The sequence below is a fragment of the Artibeus jamaicensis genome, unplaced genomic scaffold (assembly GCF_021234435.1).
Source record: "Artibeus jamaicensis isolate MK-2021 breed Jamaican fruit bat unplaced genomic scaffold, CSHL_Jam_final contig_415, whole genome shotgun sequence".
Lineage (NCBI taxonomy): Eukaryota > Metazoa > Chordata > Mammalia > Chiroptera > Phyllostomidae > Artibeus > Artibeus jamaicensis.
Genome location: NW_026521823.1, coordinates 40176093 through 40190371, shown reverse-complemented (window position 1 = coordinate 40190371; position 14279 = coordinate 40176093). Strand labels below are relative to the sequence as shown.

General features: G+C 48.7%; 1 protein-coding gene across 1 annotated transcript in view; it reads right to left on the bottom strand.

Moving 5' to 3' along the window:
• NBEA (neurobeachin) overlaps positions 1–14279 on the bottom strand; it is a 439670-nt gene that overhangs the window by 209373 nt on the left and 216018 nt on the right. Inside the window, exons 36-37 of the mRNA XM_053665561.1 lie at positions 6522–6630; positions 3528–3694 (exon numbers count right to left, since the gene is read on the bottom strand). Coding sequence (XP_053521536.1) covers positions 3528–3694; positions 6522–6630 — 276 coding nt within the window. The remainder of the gene's footprint in view (positions 1–3527; positions 3695–6521; positions 6631–14279) is intronic.

Sequence of the window (14279 nt, the reverse complement as noted above, 5' to 3'; positions counted from 1 at the left end):
GTAAAAAGATCCGTGGTGGCCAGGGGTTGCAGGGCTGGGGGTGGACGGACAGATCAGAGGGGTTTAGGCAGTGAAAATGCTCTGCGTGACACTGCAGTGGTGGACATCTGCCATCATACGCTTGTCCAAAGCGATACGACACACATCACCGAGAGACGTCACCCTGGGGACTGGGGCTGTCACTGTGGACCAGAGCTGAAGCTGTCTGTAACACCAGCATGACAAAGTCAGTCCTCTCCACTACGGAGCTTGCGTTTTAGTGGAAACAAAATGATGAAACTGACAAATATGTAAATGTATGTGTGTGATAGAAATAAATCTTGGAAAGGGAGAATAAAGCAGAGGAGTGCAATGCAAAGTATTTGGGGAAAGAAAGAGTTTTAGGCCAAAAGCCACAGGAGGCTATTCTGAGAAAACACAGTTTGAACTAAAGCCCGCGGGAGGTGGGAGGGCTGGTCGGGAGGAGGCGGCCCAGGCACGTTGCGGCTCTGGTGGCCCAGGGTGGAACGAGAAGAGCCAGGAAGGGCGGTGGGAGAGAGGCGAGGGGACCCACGGCTGCCCAGCCCCTGTTCAACTGCCACCAGCCCCCCTGAAGATAAGGGGCCTGTTCAGTGAACGGGTCCAGGGCCCCTTCTTTCGGGGCTGTTCCCTCTGCTGGCAATGCTCCACAGGCCTCTCTGCTGGAGGGCTGCCTGGCCGGGGTGGAGTTCTCACCTCTCCATCAAAAGCAGCGTGCTCTGCCCTGGCAGGCTGCTTCGAGCCGTTCCCTCCCTGGCCTCTGGGAGCTGCGGGGCAGCGAGCCCTGTAGGGGCCCTCAGGCCCTGATGGGGACGGTCTGGGCTGTGGAACACGGCTGCACTGGCCACGCACGCCTGCTGAGGACTTGCGTGTGGCTGGTACAACTGAGTGTTTAGCTGAACTTAGTATCTGTTAAAAGATTTGACCAAGCACGTGTGACCTGGGGGGACTGCCTGTTGCAGGGCAGCTGTGCCAGTGTCTGAGCCTCGCCCGAGTCTGAGCTGCAAATGGGGTGGAGGGGACAGCAGAAGCAGGAGCCCTGTGAGCAACGCTGCTGGGTGGGAACCACGAGGGCACTGCGGTTCTGGTGGTATCAAAGGTGGCAGAGAGAAGTGTGAAGGGCTGGACATATGTCATGGTGGAGACAGCAGGGTCTGCCAGAGGGTTCACTGGATTCTGAAGGGTAGTTACTGGTCAGAGCAAGACAGACAGCCAGCATCTGCAAGACTGGAGCCCGCTGGGTAGGATGGGGAAGCCCACAAGAGTGACCCGAATGGGGGAAAACCTCTGGAGCACAATCTGTGGTCGTAGTGTGAGACGACCAATAGACTCCGAGTGGACAATGGCAGCAGGGGGATGGGTATACAGGTCTGGAGAAAAGGGGGCGACCTGGACTATAGGTAATGAACTGGGGAGTTGCCAGCACATTGGCAGGATTTTTAAGCCATGACATTAAATTGCCAAGAGAGACAAAAAAGAGAAGCGGTTCAATGACTGTGTCTTGCTAATTAGTCAAAAAACTAAGTAAGAGTAGTACAGAGAACACAGCCTCCCCTTGAAGATGCAGAGTTTCGTGGTCCGGTCAGAAAAGGACGGTAGGAAGACGACTGCCTGTTTTTATTCGGTCGGCACTGGGAACAGAGTGTGCAGGGAAGGGCGGGAGATGCGCGGTCCTCTGCAGGGTCCTGCTGTCCATCCCCCGTCCCCTACTGAGATGGCACAGCAGGTAAGCGCGGCAGAGGGTGCTCCGGACAGGTTGCTATGGGACACTGTAAAGGTCGCTGTTGTTCAGCTGTATTTTAGTAACAATGAAATATTAAAACCCAAACCATGTGCAGCTCTCTACGTCTAGGGCAGTGTCCACCCACTGGAGCTGAGTCATTGGCAATGCAGTGTTAGAGTCGTGACTGTGGATGACGAAGCGGACGAAGCCCGTTCAGAGACACAGAGCGCGACAATGTCCGCACCTGGGCAGAACGTTCTTGTGCTGCGTCTCGCGGCTCCGTGAGGCGGTCACACTCAGGCGGGGTGTCCATGCGGCAGCTCCCCCGTTAGACGGCTCAGTGTTACGCGTCAGCCAGCCGGGCTGTGGCGCCCAGTGGTTTGGTCAAACCCAGTCCAGGTGTTGCTCTGAAACATTCTGTAGGTGTGATCCACACCTACACTCCACTGACTTGAAGTAAAAGACCCTGTCCTCTAATGTAGGCGGGCCCCATCCAGGTGGATGAAGGCCTCGGCGAGAAGGCCGAGGTTTCTGGAGAGGAGCTGATGCTGCCCGCAGCCCTCCGCCGGGCCGGCCGGGGCCAGGCCCGTTCTTCAACACCTTCTGCACCTGTGCCTTCGCCTCGGTCTGCCTCTCTGTCCCACCTACGTCCTGTGGGGTCCGGTCCGAGTTTCTCCGGCGGACCCCGACGGGACCCTGGGCCTCTACTTGTGCGTAGTGTGCTGCTATGCACGTTTACCTAGGCTGGGACACCTTCAGCGTCTTCATGGCGCTATGGAGAAAATTCCAGCACAAACCTTCATTGAGATGCTTTGAAGGTTAAACAAGAAAATCCGCATAAAGTCTCAGAGTGGTGCCTGGCGGTAGATGTTTCATATGCGCTAGATGTCATGGTATCGCTGTTACTACATGATACAAATACTGAGCTTCGGCTGTAGTTAAAGACATTACGCTATAATCTCGCTTTACATTCAAAACTAAAAAATAAAAAATTAAGTAAGTTTTCTAAATCTTAGAGTTAAAAAGGACAGTAGTCAAATGCTATACTAGTCACACCCGAAAGTTCTTCCCAGGTAACGTTAACTTCCACCCGAGCTCTTCTGATCGGTGTCCCCGCACGGTCAGCCAGCCTGCGGGCTCGGCCGGCGGGACTGAGCGAAGACGCCCGCGCGGGTCAGAGACAAGGGAGGAGGCACAGTGACGGCTGCCGGCAACCTAAACGAGCTGCCGCGCTGCCCGCGGGATGCAAAACTTCACTGCGCAGAGAAAAAAATTTTTTTATGAAAATTATAATTGTATGCCTACAAACTGTAATTTAATAATAACCAATTTTGGTTTTAATTGTACTACAATATCATAAGTGCTCTAATTTGAGATGAAACACTTCTTAAGAGAGAGTAAACAGGAAAATAACAAAGAAAAATTTTCAAAAGAACGTATTACTTCTCCATAGGAAATGCTTATATTGTTGTATATAATAATTAAGAAATATATTGATTTAATAAGTAGGAAGATCTGACCCTTTAAGATTAAAATACTTTCCCAAACAAATTTTGTATTTTGTTACAAATAATTCAAAATTACAAACAACTTACACTGCAGCTACTTTTAAAAGTTCAGATTTTCTTCTAACCGTTCTAAAGAGACATGACTAAAGACATCAGGAAAAATACAGCCATTTTTAACGCCGTCGACTGTGCTCTCTAAATAGCTCAATGCACGACCCCTTCCACGTCCATCGTACCCGACCTGCGCGTCAGGGCGACGGCCGCGGGCGCTCACCCACCTGTGGCAGACCGCGCCCCAGGCCCCGTGCTTGTTGGTGAGGATGTTCAGGATCTTCTGCTTCAGCTGGTTGGCGGTCACGTGGTCCCGGTGCTTGGCCGCGCTGATGAGGTGGTCGCACATCTTCTCCTCCTCTCTCCTGTCGGCGGCGTACTGAGCACACTGTGACTGTGGGGACACAAGGAGGAGCACGGTGGATGGGCGAGGCGCGCTGTGCACAGAGAGGGTGCTAATCCACTCAGGTGTGCAACTCACACAGTCACTTTTCACGCTTGTAAGAACGTGTTCTTTGTGTGGGTTTATACATATGCAGACTAAAATAATTTGGATAGCGTGAGCTATCTGTATTCGTGCCTATTAGTGTGATACAGCTAACCATTCTTGCCATGTATCAAGGTGTTCAGTATGAGCATAAAGAGGGCCATTTTTAATTCTGTTTGATGTTTTAATGATAACTCTGGTGTAAAGTAGACTGACTCTAAGTTTCAGCATCACCCAATGTGGAACGTGAGTTGTGTAACCAGGAAGGAAAACATACACATCTAGAGGATACTATACGACAGGAAGTCATCACCAGGGAAAAGGCTGTGTCGGGGAAGGTGCCTGAACACGTCCCCTCTGTCCACCCACGGTTGTGGAGGACTGCCACGCTCATGTCTTCCGAGGAAGTGACCCCACAGCAACCCGAGGAGGGTTAATGTGCGCTCCGACCCATCTCTTCATCCAGGGACTCACCAATCAGTGCAGGGTCCGCCTCCACAGCGGGGCTGACACTTCATTAGCTCACTGGAGAGTGAAATTAAACTTCCATTTTTCTTCCTTAACAAGTGCAGTGATTAACTGAAAACCTTAACCCTGGAGTACCCACCTCCCATTACAGACAACTTTTCTCTTAATTACAGACTTATACAGAAGACAGAGAAATCCCTCAGAGTCCCAGTAAAATGTCCTGACTTTTCTAAAATCTTTTCCAATTTTAAAATGATAAGTGTTTGGTGAAGCACATACATGCTCCCCCCTCCCCATCACTGGATTTACTCTGTACCTCTGACCTAAAAAGAACAAATTCAAATACTTGGGTTAAAAAAAACACAAGGTACATTCATTAAGTAACAATGGTAACAGTGTCGAAATCAGATTTACATTGGTATTTTATGTATACATAATCTAAAAATCACTCAGTCTTCATGTTCTCTGTCACAGCTTCTTATCGCTCTTGGCCATGCGTCCTCGACAGTGATCTCATCCCCCGGGGGGGGGGACACTGGTGTTGAGTGCGAGTGAAAAATAAATGTGCTCTTTCTGCATGTAAAGCACAGATGTGCACACAGCTCAGAAGCAAACATGCAGCATGTCAACGGTGATCGCTGGGAAACATTTAGGATAAAAAATAAAAAGATTCCTTTGGGGGCGATAATGAAAAAAAACTTGGAAAGTACTGCACTTCACTTAATATCATTTGGGTTAAATATGTGTTAAAGCTGGTAAATAACATCTAGCTTCATAAAATTCTATTTTAAATGCTTCCACATGACAAATATTGATTTGCTTACATCCCCTAAGATATTTTGATTTTCTTGGCAGAAACACGGGGCGGGGACCAAAGTAGGCCCTGCAGCTGCTCGCGTGGAAAACAACACGATGACGAGTGAACACAACACAGGAATGAAGTCACCGTCACGGACCTCCCTGGCCCCGCCCACCTGACTGAGCGCACACTGACCCTGCACGGAACTCAGTCAGCGCTCCAGACCTGATTTACTGACACAAGTCGCAAGTTGATGGAATGTTCTTGTTTGTTTACAGTTCCGACGTATTGTGCACCGAAGACCTTGGCTGAAGAACAGGTAACTCCATCCCGCCATGCAAAGTTCGGTGTATCCCGATAAATAAATTGTCCGGGTGACACAAAACTGCACTTGGACAGACAGGTCACCGTCCCTGGCTTTCATCGCAGTTTGCGATCGCGGGCAGTCCTCTCAGAACAAGGGCCCTGCAGTCCCACACGACAACTGGGGTGGTGATCGGGCTCGGGCCTTGCAGCCGGCCATGTCGGAGGTCACCAGGCCCAGGACATCAACTGGCCCGCCTAGGAGGGCTGGGTCTTGGAGAGAAGACCCCATCAGAGCGGGGATCTGGGCTCCGACTCCCAGCAGCCCCACACCTGTCCTCGGACAGCACCCGAAGGTGGAGCGGGTGGGGTTTCAGCTGACAGTCTGACGTGAGCCCAGCACCGGTCAGCTAGACATTTCTGAGACCACTTCTGATCTCAGAAGGAGCTCAGTGAGTGCTCTATTTAAAGCAGTGAACTTGGAATATTTGTTGACCAGAGGCAGTACCAGTAATGGGGAACAATTACTGACATGTTATACAGTGTTTTAGATTAAAATGATGTCTATGCAACACGCAGTACTTCGACATCCTTTACTATCTGCACATAAATAGAAGTGATACCGAATGTTTTTCACTCAAAGTGCTTATGAGGATTTTTAAACTATTGTATTTCCACATATACATGCAGATCTACTTAATATATCACACAACAGCAATGCTTTGTCAATAAAATATCAATTATAAAAATAAAATATGAACTAAAAAGCTCTGCAGTCCCTCTAAAACTGCATGTGTTAACAGATAACAAATTACTGAATGTTTGGTAAAACTGAGTTTCTTTGTATAATAACCTCTTCTTATACGCGTATCTAATAGTATATAAACTTTGCTAGCTTAAAAATCACTAAAGTCATGGCGCGATAAAACTTTATCTGCCATTGAGGGCACGTCAGAAGAACGCCCATCTGCCGAGCGGCCGGTCACAGGGCGGGGAGGCCTGGCCATGCTGTGACCGAGGCCGACGTGCACTGAAGACCCTAACTGCCTTCGGGGAACCTCCCTCTTCAAACGCCCTTCCCTGTGTCAGGTTGCCCTCGGGGACAGGGACCGCTGGCTGGGACCAGAAGCAGGGTGGGAAGAAGCTGCTCAGCAGCCGCCTTACCTCAAACTCGGCGTGTTTGTGCACGTCCTCCGCTCGCTGCCGGTTCAGAATGAACTCCGCTTCGTTGGCCACACGGACAATGTGATCCTTCATGGCGTGGCACAGTAATCTAGGAAGAAAAATACCCTGGGAATCATTCTTCTCGTTCAATAATCAGTCTTCAGTACTACATGTATGAATTACACATAAATTTCAGATAAAGCGCCAGGATAAAATGAACATAGCTCAAACTGCATTTTGGTGACACCCGAAACACAGGGATATGCCACAGAACTGTGGGAGCAATGCTTCTGTTCCATAGCGTGTCTGTGCAAAATCATCCGTGGATTCAATATAGTGAATGCACAGAAATAAAGAGTTCTGAAAAAGTGGACTGAGCACCCGCCTGTGAACCGAAAGGTCAGCGGTTCAATTTCCGGTCAGGGCTCATTTCCTTTTCTGCTTTTAATTGTATTTCCCCATCACCGGTTAGTCCCCTCACACCCCTCCCCCCACAATCACTACACCATTGTCCACGTCCATGAGGCCTTTGTCTTCATTGCTCATCTTCATGGTCCCGTCTCCACTCGGCTTCGTGCCACGCTGCCCCCTGCACTTCCCACTATGACCTCGCCAGTCCCCAGAGAGCCCAACCTGAGTCCTTCCTGTACTGCAGCTCACACGCGGTGGCTTTCAGGTGAGATCGGCCGCGGTCAGGGTGGTATGACCGCAGGCCACAGTGGTTTTCGGTGTCCTGTCCGAAGTTCTCTCTGTCAGGTGACCGGTGGTTCCAACCCGAGGCAGCCCCACAGACCCAAGGTGCGGAGGACCTGCTAGAACCACCTCGGCCTCATGTCGGCTTAGCCCAGACTTTCCAGGCTGGAGTCGTTGCTTCGTTTCCGGCTGAGGGGTGAAATCCCCACGGCACTGCTGCTCGGGGCGTGTGACCCGGTGCTCCCACTCCTGGGAGTGCCCGTTCAGCACGGGTGGGGGGCCCAGGAAGAGGCCTGAACTACGACGTATTAGACCCACGTTGCCCTAGGCAGCGCCTGAGTGTTCTGCAGCAGGAGGAACTGGAGACCTCGAGGAAGCAATGCAGCTTTAACAGAAGCCCCTGCTCACTGCCAGCCCACTGAAGTGGGACTCTAAGACAACCCTACACCAAACTGATCATCGAATGCGGTCATCTCGACCTCCTCAGTGTATCATCGCAGTAAGTGCATCAATCCCATTAACGCTGGTTTAGCTGAAGCCTTATTTGTCTCCCCTCTGGATACAACAGCTTCCTAAACTCCCTGCCTCTTCGAATCTCCGATCCTGCAGTGTACTTTCTAGGTCGCCATTACTGCTACTCACAGGTAAATGTGTCCAGAGAGCATGTGTAACATGCTCAAGATAGTCACACTCACACAGGTGCCTGTCCTGCGTCCCAGAGAAGCCTCTGCCGCTCCTCGGATGCGTCAGGCTGGCCCAGGGCCCCAGTGGGGACGCTGTCTCCCCCCACTCCTGCCGCCCCCACTCCCCACTCAGCTGAGAGACCTTCTCACAGGTTCACACATGTGGGCATGACAGTATTTATTACATTGTCTTAAATTTACTTTTCTCCCCTTCCTTTCAACACGCCTCCCTGAGACTGTGAGGTTCTGAAATAAGTGGCGGCGCCGATCCGCTTCTGTGTCCAGTCTGACCTGCACGAGCCCCGTCTCAGTGTGTGGGCTCGCCACTGCTTCACAGCAGCCAGTGGGTGGACGGCTGAACGGACGCAGGAAGGCCAGCCAGGAACACCTGGGCTTTTAACCACACGGCAGTTTCTTAACTATACAATTCTATGATACATTTAGCACCCAGAAAATGAGGTAAATAACAGTATCTGATAACTTAGGAATATCCGTTAGAGAACATTTGCCTCCTCACAGTATGTATACAACATGGGAAGGGAATGAAATGGTTTTCACCTTCGAAGGTAAGTGTACTTTTCGAAGGAAAGAGACACAGAAACCATTTGTTCCACCAGTCATTCCTGTTCCAAGCGGGGCTGTTGCAGATGTGCGGAGCAGTCCGGAGACAGAACGACATACTCTGTTTCCGACAGAACAGTGAGCAGCGAGGCCAGTGCGGATATTCTCGGATGTATCCAACGTCATTCAGTCTGTTATAATTTACATCGCTTGTCTTTGACCCAAGAGTCTGAGACCCGGAATTTTAACGTAAGTGATTCCTGCAACACGATGAAAGGAAAGAATTCAGCAGAAGGGCAGCGTGCGAGTCAGAGGACGAGTCCTCCGTCACTGGGGGTGAATGAGGGCCAGGGCAGAACCGGCCTGCGTTTGAGTCCTGCCTGTTACCAGCATCAGGACCCGGACAAATCCTCCCCCATGTCTGAGGTGCGGTCTCCTGACAGCTCTTGTCCTCCTCCTTCTGAGCTCTACTCAATACAGAATCCCTTCTCTGTTTTGGGTATTAGCCCCTTACCAGAGACATGATTTGCCGATCTGTCCTCCCAGGCAACTGGAGGCCTTTCCGCTCGGAGGACGGTTTCCCAGGCCGCACAGAATCTTCCTAGCATGACTCGGCGCTGATTGCTTCTTCTCCCTTTTAGTGTCAGACTAGAGTCAGCGCCAGGGCCTAGCCCAAGCAGTTTCCTGCCCATGTTTTCTCCCAGGAACTTTGTTAGAACTCCCTGCCATCTGAGCGCGACCATGTAGTACGCCTCTGCTGTCCGGCTTCGCCAGTGCCACCCAGGCGTTCGAGTTCCGTGCCCGCTGTGTGCATCAGCTCGGACGGTCTCGTGCTGAGCAGTGGCCCACTCGGTGATGTCACAGTCAGTTGATAACAGCGGGTTGTCTCCAGTCTTTGTCTCTTAGGAATGCAGCTGTCCCCCACATGCACACACAGGTCTGGATGTGGACCTACACATTTACTTCCCTTGGGAAATATCTAGGCTTGGAATCACTGGTTCCAATGTGAACTGTATGTTAGTCTTGTAGGTGCTGGAAAGTTGTTCTCCAAGTGAGTGTGCCCTTGGCATTCCCGCCAGTCAGTTGCCCCGTTCCAGTGGCTCCATGCCCACACTGCCCCCCGGCGTCGCTAACCTGCCTAACCACGTCCACTGCAGCCGGTGCACAAGGCCGCCGTGGCTTCGGGTTGGGCTTCCCAGGTGAACACAGACGGGGCCACCTCTTCACATGCTGATGGGCCACTCGTATATCTTCTCAGGTGCAGGGTCTGTTCAGATCGTTTGCGGAATTTGTACTGAAGAGTCTGTCCTGTTACGACTGAGTGCGAAGACCTCCTTTCCTCCTTCCCGTCGCTCATTTGTTCCAGTTTGAAACACCCCCCACCCTGTTCTTTTCAGATTTGTTTAACACAGGTCCTTTGTATTTGCACAGGTATTTTAAAATCAGCTTCTTAATTCCCGTCAAAAACAAACAAAAAAGCCTGACAAAGCTTTGATTAGGTTTGCGCCCACGGACAAGTGCGGGAAAACTAGAAACCTGACTGCGTTGGGTGTCCCGACCCACCAACCCAGTGTAGTTTTCCATTTATTCACTTACTGACACATTTTTCACAGAACCATTCTGCAGTTTTTATTGTACAGGTCCTTCAGATATTTTATTTAGTACATCCCTAAGTATTTCATGTTTTTGATACTAGTATAATGGTTTTATTTTTGACTGAGGTTTCCAGTACTTCATGTGTAAGTATCATCATAATGGATTTTGGAACAGCGATCTCATATCCCGGGCTTTTGCTCAGTCCACTCCCTAGACTTAGTATTCAGTACTCAAGCGTGTACTTAGTATTCAGTACTCAGCACAAGCACTGAGTGAGGGCATCCTGCCTTGTTTGATCTCGGGGAGAAGTGCTTTGTCTTACCCTCAGAAGGGCCCCTATGTGGCTCTGTGGGTTCCATTCATCACACCGAGGGACTTTCACCTCTAGTTTACTGAGAGTTTATATCATGAAGAGATGCTGAATTTCTTAATACTATCCCTATATGTATTGTAGTGTCTGTATATAAAAATATACATTTCTTTTTCAGTGTTGATGTGGTGCATTTCACTGATGCGTATTTTTTAATATAAAAGCAACTCTGAGTTTCTGGAATAAACACCTGTGGCTCCCGATGTGACCCTTTTCATGCTGAACCTGGCCTGCACATGGACTTGAGAATGATCTCGCCTGTGCGCATCAGTCTGCAACTGTGTTTCTGTGACGTCTCTGGTGTTCTCACAGGGATGATGGGATCTCACAATGTGAATCGAGAAGTGTTATCTACTCTAGCTCCGGAAGACTGTGTGTACAATGGGATTGCTTCTTTCTTCAATGTTTAGAAGAAATATTTAAAAATTATTTTTAACATCAACTCTGCTCCTAGGTAAGTGAAGTCCATTGTTTCTCTTATATTTTGCTAGATAAAGAAAATCTAGTCTTCAGTATAACGAACTGTTTTGAAATCTGTCTCATAAATATGAGTAATGCTTTTGAAAAATGTGTAGACGTCCTATACTTGCCATGATACAGCAGTTGATATTACAGACCCAATCAGCACTGGGTGAGACACTGGTCATTACGTGAGAGTCAGGAGAACGCTAACTCTGTTTAAATACTACGAAGCTCAGAGGCAGATGTGACTTTTGCAAGTGAGATTGTGTTCCACCAGATAATGAGGAACATAAAGGTACTTCCTAAATCTTAGCTTCGGGAACGCAGCAAGGCCCGGCCTTCCGTCCCACGTGGAGCACATGCTGCGTGTCCGGTCCTGTTTCCCAGCAGGAGCCTTTTCGGGGCAGGGCCGTGCACAGCAACAGTTCCTTTTTCTGAGGTCATTACAATCTTTGAATTATTTACTTGCACCTCTGGACTCTTTATTATATACTGTCTATGGCATTTGGAACTATTTATTTTTTCTGGCATGTAAATCTTAACTTCTCAGTTATAAATTACTTGAAGATGAGAAACACATGTCAAGTGTGTGTGTATCACTACTAAAACTAAGCCCCCTATAATGAAAAGTTTGTAACTACTCCTTCAGGCTTATCTTCCATCTGTAACGTTCTTCTGCAGGTGTGAAAGACTTGAGGAGGCCTGTGCAGGTGTCGCATCCCTTCTGTACCCGGAAAACCGCCACGGCCTTCTCTCCCTCCGGCCTCGCATCAGCTGGGACAGCGGCGGGCATGCTGTAGAAGGACCTGGCTCTTCAGACGCTGGCCTGTGCAACGCCACCCAGGCCTGTGCAACGCCACCCAGGCACTGAGCGGTCTGGGCCGGGACCACCTCGACTGGCTCGCTCACCCTGCTTCTTCGCCTCCCACCTTCACGGCATTGACCTTGGCCTGGCCACATGCACTATTGCTTCTTGAGAGACAGCGCCTCCCACAGTCTGTTCCTGCACTTGAACCTGTGCCTGCTCTTTGAACAACGGGCAGGCCACAGACACCAAGGCCACTCTGGTCGCCTGTTTCCAAGCTGATCCTCAGTCCGTTTTCTAACGCAGACATGGATGCCCTGAATCCCGAGTGCTTGCAGTAAGTAAGCTCTTAAATAACAAAAACACACTTATGTCCCTAAGAAATTAAAATAGGGGAAATATGACACAGAAATGAATAGACCCCAAAGAGGGTAACACTCTCTTTTTTGTCTTTTAATGTAAAGAATTATGACTGCCTTATGAAATGCTACTTTAGTTCTCCCCATATTACAATAATGATGCCTAGGAAAGAAGGATATTTGAGGCTGTTCACAGAAGAGGAAAACCATCTCAATACATGTATAAGCACATATATTTTAAACACGATTTAAAGTGTAAGAATGTAAGTCCTATGACATCTTTGGTCACTCAATTCTGAAACAGATTTCCCTATTACCTGAAACCTAGCCATTATTAAATAGCACTTGTTTATCTTCCTTTTGGTTACATTTTATTTATCATCAGTGTCTGAAGTTAAGTGTATGAATTAGTAGTACTACTTATGACCCATACAACTAATTTTGTGAAGGCATAAGGTTTTTTCACCTTATTGTTCACAAAACAATATATTTGATCATTTATTTCACATGTAAAATGAGTAACACAGTAATAAGAAAAAGGTACAGATCAGGTTCTACATGAAAAAGATAGAAAGAGGGAACTCCTATTTTCCAGGTGTTCCCAGGGTGTGAAGTTCAAAGTTAAACCAGAATCTCAATGCTAAGAAAAAATTTCTTATCTTATGGTTTTGGGGAATAAAATCTTTTAAAAAAATACAGCATTTTGTCAAATCAACAACTCAAGTAATGAAAGCTTATTGATTTAATTATTAAATAGTATTTGTTAAAGTAGAAGAAGATACGCAAGTTGGAACCATTTATCACTAAAGGGTTATGAGTATACTTGCATGCAGCAGGCTTCTTCAAAATCTAACAAATGCAAACCATATTTTCTCCTATTTTAAAGAACACAGTAAGTAATTGGAACCTTGTAAATTTTAGGTTAAATTCAGTTCTAAACAGCAATACAATTTTTTATAAATATACATGAATTATACCCTACTCCTTTCAAAGAAGTAATAAAGGTTTATTTTAGGAAAATGATTAATTTATTTCAAGAGACGCCTCAAATTCCATAATTTACAAAGTCTTATTTGCTTTATAGTTCAACTCATATTTTAATAATTTAAAATCCAATTATTATTGCCAAGATATTATAGGCAATTTCACATCCCATTAACCTTGCTTTGTTTTAATTGTAAAGATCCTCTGTTAGAACCCTTTAAATGATCCAGTTTATAATTTCAGCCCGTCCCAGGGAGTACGTTCACTCAGCTGCACATTCATCACCTGTTTGGGTCCTGTTAATTGCAGACAACTGCACAATTGCTTTTCCCAGCTATGATTGATGAATTATGTTCGGGAGCATAGCTGTTAAGTAGGATAAACGTTTATAACAATTTCCACTTAAAGATTTTTATCTTCATTCCCACAAGGACAAATTAAAGACAATCTAACAACCAAGAGTAAGTGCTGTTACGTGTTTCACTTTCAACTATGAGAAGGACTTAAGAAAAACGCTCTACGGCCAGGCCGGTCACTCATGCGGAGCCTGGAGCAAGGCCCCGCGGACAGATGCCAGGTGAACGGAGCCGCGCGCCTTGGTCGTCGCCACAGCCCGCGGACCTACCCTGGCAGGCTCTGATCTGGGCCTCCCAGTGCAAGTGGATGAAGGAGGAAGGTCTGCGTTGCAAGGAAATGAGCCAAAGCAAAGGGGGAGTCAGCAAAGCCCTGGACAGCTGTTCCACGCAGCAACAGAGAGACGCCCTTCCACTTCCCGGGGTCTGGTCTGTGCTGCAGCAGCGGCGGACACGTGGCGAGCGCTGTTTCCGGCCACGGAGGCGCTGCTACTCTGCAGGTGCCGACCGCACTCCGAGGGAGAGGGTGCCAGTTTGTCAGCCAGAGAACTGGGATGGGACTGGGCGTAAGCAGGACCCCACGCGTGTGTTGTAACAGGCGCTGTAACTGTGGAGAGAGCCGCAGAACGACACCGCACATGCGTGAACACTAATGCTGCGGCACGGGGAGGGCACACAGGGAAAGGGGGTGCTGTGGGAACCTGGGAGGGCCCCGACTGTCCAGACTGGGCTGGTGGCGGGGCAGGGGACAGGTGCTCCGTGAAGACGGCCTGCTCACTAACGGAAGAGAGGTGAATGTCTTCTCAGCGCGTGGGCCCCTGGGGCAGCGTTCTCGCCCTACAGACGGCAGCCCTCGGGGCTCCCTCTGCCTCTCCTCACCCTCATTCTTCCA